Genomic DNA, 5,026 nt, shown 5'->3' with positions numbered 1-5,026 from the left:
AACAATAATTCATCTTACTTATTTGGTGAAGTGATAGTAGCTGTCATGCCTGTAAGAGCAGAGGACTGGGTGTTGTGATCGGAAACCCCTTTTGTGTCCAGTGTTTCTAACTGAGACAGTTTCAGTTGTGAGTTTCTGTTCATGTGTCTGTGATTAAAAAATTTCAAACTTCTGAAAACTTGAGATAAAGCCAGGAGGGAAGAGAGTAAAGGTAATAAATGGACTCTTTTGAACTGGATTTTTTCCTTTCAAAACAAACAACCAAACAAAAAACCCCCGCAAGAGTTTATATATTTTCAGGAACTAGATAATCCTTTTGGGTTTTTTTTATTTGGTTTTGTTTTGTTCTTATAATGGCCTTTTGCCCAGGGTTTTTTTTTAATGTTTTTTTTTTCTCCTTCCTTCTACTTTGTGATAGACTCTCTCCACCGACACAAGGATAGCTCATTGCTTTGTGCTTTTTTATGCTCTAGTGTGTATAAACAAACCAAACCTGTTATTACCATGGTAATAAGTACAAGTATGGCTAATATAGAATAATTGGTTAAAAGGGATTTAGGTATTGATCTCTGATGTGAATCCTCAGGCAAAATACAGCAGCATATAAAATAGCTTATGCCAAGTGCACTTCTGTCCTACTTCTGTTTGTATACCTGGATGAGAACTTATTTCACACGGATATGGACACTTCATAAATAGATGTGTCACACTCAGAGTAGCCCACTGTGTGCACCGTAAAAGCATACCTGAGGATATCATGTCAGTTTATTAACTCTAAGGAATAAATGCACAAGCCAGTAAATAAATCCTAGATATTTTCAAGACCTGTCTGTGATGGGGAGCTATAAATAGGAAATGTCAGTTCTGCAGTGTGTCAAATGGTGATACCGGTGCTAATAGCATCATGTTGACTGGCTTAGTAAAGAGCTCATTGCTAAGCTGATTTTTGCAGGGGGTGGAGGAGGTTTGTTGTTAGGGGTTTTTTTTTTTTAGGTTTTGGGGGTTTTGTTGTTTGTTTTTAATCTCACAAAGTTTGCGAAAGATCCTGTCGGAAGTTTTATATCAGCTGAAATATTTGATTTTCTTACTGCAGGTCCTGTCTGGTTGTGGTGTCTACGATGGCACAGAAATCCATGAAGCTTCAGCGTAAGTTGCTTTATGAAACTATAGGCTCCAAAAAAGCCTCCTTTACATTACGTAAGTCTGTTGAATTTAGTTTTGTTCTCTCTGGCCATGAACATTGCCTTGAGAGATATATGATGAAGCTTCACAGTTTTCTTACAGCATGATTGTGACCTCAGGCCATCTTTTTGCAGTATTCAGTGATTGTCCAAAGGTGCAGCACAGTGCATGCAATGCCAGAGCAATGAGTTTGAGAGAGATTGTCTTTCCTTCAGAAACAGAAATTCAGAGTTCCAGAATCTTTCTCAAGAGAATTAAGACTTCATTTCACAATCACTTTGAGTTTCTGTTCCTGGGACTAAATCAAACACTAGAACTGTTCATGCTTAAGTTGCATTATTAGCTCTTAGTGTTAATTGCTAAGAGATGTTTCACCTAGACCTAGATTAAATATACATATAGCTGTGTTAATTGTGGATCTCTTCCATAATACCTGGGGACTTGCAATGAGAAAGGAAGTTTTGATTGTTCTGGTTGCATTTTTATTGTTCTGTCTGCATAAGAGCACTGAACAAAGAAACTTGTCTCTAGCTTACCTGACCCTGCTTCCAAACTGACTTTATGTTCTGCTTTGCACTTCGGTGTTACATACAGGAATTTTGCTGCTATGTGCTTAGTGTGCTTTAATAAGAGATGTGTTTTTTCTCTTCTTTCAAAATCAAGTAGTGGAATATTTGTAGCAAGACTCAGGCCAGGTAAAGCCTTCCTTACAAGGTTTTCAGCACGTTTTATCTCTGTGTTTGTAGCATACTGGTACACCTTAGTCGTGGGGGAGCTGAGGTTCAGATGTATGCTCCAGATGTTCCTCAAATGCATGTCATTGACCACAGTAAAGGGCAACCAGCTGAAGCTGAGTCAAGGTAAAGTCTGTGTTTAATGTGTTTTCCAAGACTGCTGTGCCCAGCACAGTGACAGTTGCACATTCTTCAGACATAGCAGCCTGTAACTGTGCTTGTAGCACTTTGCTGACAGGCTACAGTAGCTTCGTGCTACCTGGTATTTTGATTGGAGAGGAAATAATAAATGAGTTTTCTGGGCTTGATTATATAGAGTCTCTTAATGCCTGTGTTTCCCAGTAGAAGTATTTCAGAAGCATCAATAGCTTCAGTTACTGAGTACCACTGTTCTTCTTGGTTTCTCCCCTTCCTCTTCCTCTGTCTAAACTTTCTTTATGCTCTCCTGTGCACAAATGTTTTATTTCTGTTTCTTCAAGGAATGTTTTAGTGGAATCTGCAAGGATTGCTCGTGGTAAAATTGCAAGTCTGGCTAAGCTTACTACAGCAGACCATGATGCTGTGATATTCCCTGGTGGATTTGGAGCTGCTAAAAACTTGTGAGTGCCAGCTAAGCATCAGACTCCTCAACTAACTATTCAAGATCAACTATGTTTCACACAATAAAACGGGAAGCAATTAATGGCCTTATTTACTACATACCTAACCAGTACTTAGTAAGGAAAACTCTTTTCAAAGTGTTGGAGTTCAGTTGTGCTGTTCGCGATTGTTTCCAGTCATAAATCTTACTGCCATTGTCACGTTTGAAATTTTCCAGTGAATTCTGGAATGTAGATAATGTAGAAGTCCTTTTTCCCCCACTCTTGTGGTGATTCTTTCTGGCCCTGACTGAGGGAAGTGAAGGGAAAACTTCAGTAGTTTCAGGTGTTCCTATTGTTATTAGTCTGTTTCTTCATGTCTGACTACCAAAAAGTCCCCTCTTGCAGTATGAACGAGAAAACAACAGCTAGCTCAAAATAAAAAGAGAAAAAAAGAAGAAATGTTAGCCATGTGGAATACCAATTATCTTGTTATTGACCCACCGTTTTGTTGGCTTTAAGAAACCTGAATGTTATTTCCCTTTTCTTTGTATGTATTTGTTTTCTGTGAAAACATTGTTGTTCCACTTAATAATAATCCTAGAAAGCTGATTTGATAATTCGTACTCCTAGATGTTTATATCAAGTAAGGAACTTCCTGACATAACAAAGCCTTAGAAGTGAGTCATTTTGGTAAAGCATTGATGGTCAACTGCAGGCTTTTTCAGTCACCTCTTAGAAGCTGTTAAGTTTGTGATGACCTTTGAGAGCTGGTCTAGGGGCAGATGGGCAAACATCACTACTTGTAGGTTTATACTGAGGTACGTATAAAGTTTCTTGTTGTGGCAGATCTACGTTTGCTGTCGATGGGAAAGATTGCAAGGTGAACAAAGAAGTTGAACGTGTCTTGAAAGACTTCCACAAAGCAGGCAAACCTATTGGGTACGTATATTAGTTGGAGGGGCATTTATTTGATAGTGTGAGCATGGAGACAACATCTGTTTTGTTGAAATGTGCAGCTGTTATTGTTGGAACTAGAGAAAGCATCTTCTGTTTTGTATCAGATGTAGCTTATTTTTTAAAATGTGTTTTTCAAGATACATGTGTGAGTAGGTGTTTGTCAAAGAAGCTAGAAAATGCTGAGTGCAAGTTGCCTTGTGATGTCATTCAGATTTGTAAGACCATGTCCATTTGAATCTTTTCAGTTATGACCAAGTCTTGAAAGAGTCCTAATAGAATCACTCTTATAATTCCTTTTGTTGCAGTCTTTGCTGCATTTCACCAGTGTTGGCGGCAAAGGTTCTCTCTGGTGCTGAAGTAACTGTGGGCCATGAAGAAGAGGAAGGTGGCAAGTGGCCTTATGCTGGGACTGCAGGAGCTATTAAAGAACTGGGAGGAAAGCATTGTGTGAAAGAAGTTACTATATCCTTTCCTATTAATTGCCATGTTGAGAGGCAGTTTAGTAATGTGTCATTACAGTAATGGATGCATGCAGGATCTGTGTGTTTCCAATTACACTTTAGTGGGAATATACAGTGTATACCAGATAGCGTGCAATACAGAACATGATTAGAAACATTGTCTTCTGTACACAGCTGTGTTGTTAGGACTAATTTTCAGTCATTGCCATAGAACTCCTTGGACATGAAGTAAATGCTGAGTGAATTTGCACATAAAATTGGCATTGTCAGTTCTCTGAGATTTTCTTTCTTTTCCTGAAGGCTAATGCTGTAATCAGACTGTACTCAGAGACATTGTATTACAGTCAGTAAATTTTGTAGGTTTTCTTGTGTTTCTGAGTGTTCTCACAGATTGCTCATGCATTGTTTATATTTCTGGCAAAATTAGCTTCTAGTATCTTGGATTACAGGTTGCAGCTGTCTTTACAGCTGGACAGTATAATGTATTTGGAGGTGATTTTTTGTAAGAGTGGAGTCGTGAGGCTTTTGTCAATGATGGTTTATTTTTCAGACAGCTTCTGCAAGTGAGACATAGGCTGTGTTCTCCTTAACTCCCTTTTACGAAGCTCATGTGGATACAAAAAACAAGGTGGTGACTACCCCAGCATTTATGTGTGAAACAGAATTACATAATATCTTTGATGGCATTGGGGCCATGGTCAAGAATGTGCTAAAATTAACTGGCAAATAAAAAAAAATAAATGCAGAAATGTTTAAATTTAGGGTATAATATCAAATATAATATGGACCAATGGAAACATTTTCACCTGCTTGTCCTTTTCACACTCCAGTGAATGTTGATACGAAGCTGATTGATTCCCAGCTGCAGGGCTTTCCATGCTCTTCTGAGAGAGGAGCCTGCAGAATGGCTTATGGAGTACAAATAGTCTGGCCTCTGACATGGAGCTTTTCCTTGAGCTTTCCCAGCTGGAGAGAGCTGTGTGGATGGATTCTGAAACCAGTCCTCCCAATGTACCAGTGCCAATTCATCTCTATGGGGACAAAAGGAGACTAAAGGCCCTTTCAGAAGCCAAGGGCAGATGTATTGTAGGGCTATCGCAAATACAATGGC

General features: G+C 38.9%; 1 protein-coding gene across 1 annotated transcript; it reads left to right on the top strand.

The window, feature by feature from the left end:
- Positions 1-1,093: 1,093 nt before the first annotated feature.
- Positions 1,094-4,789, top strand: LOC104405072 (ES1 protein homolog, mitochondrial; the record flags this gene model as incomplete). Its single annotated transcript, XM_010013670.1, has 6 exons — positions 1,094-1,146; positions 1,929-2,042; positions 2,396-2,515; positions 3,344-3,436; positions 3,760-3,916; positions 4,517-4,789. Coding segments are annotated over 6 exons (666 nt in total), but the record flags the coding sequence as incomplete, so codon positions are not given.
- Positions 4,790-5,026: the final 237 nt, after the last annotated feature.

The sequence above is a fragment of the Nestor notabilis genome, unplaced genomic scaffold, assembly GCF_000696875.1.
Source record: "Nestor notabilis isolate BGI_N333 unplaced genomic scaffold, ASM69687v1 scaffold4694, whole genome shotgun sequence".
NCBI lineage: Eukaryota > Metazoa > Chordata > Aves > Psittaciformes > Psittacidae > Nestor > Nestor notabilis.
Note: the sequence above shows the minus strand (reverse complement) of the source record. Positions and strands in the feature narration are given on the sequence as shown.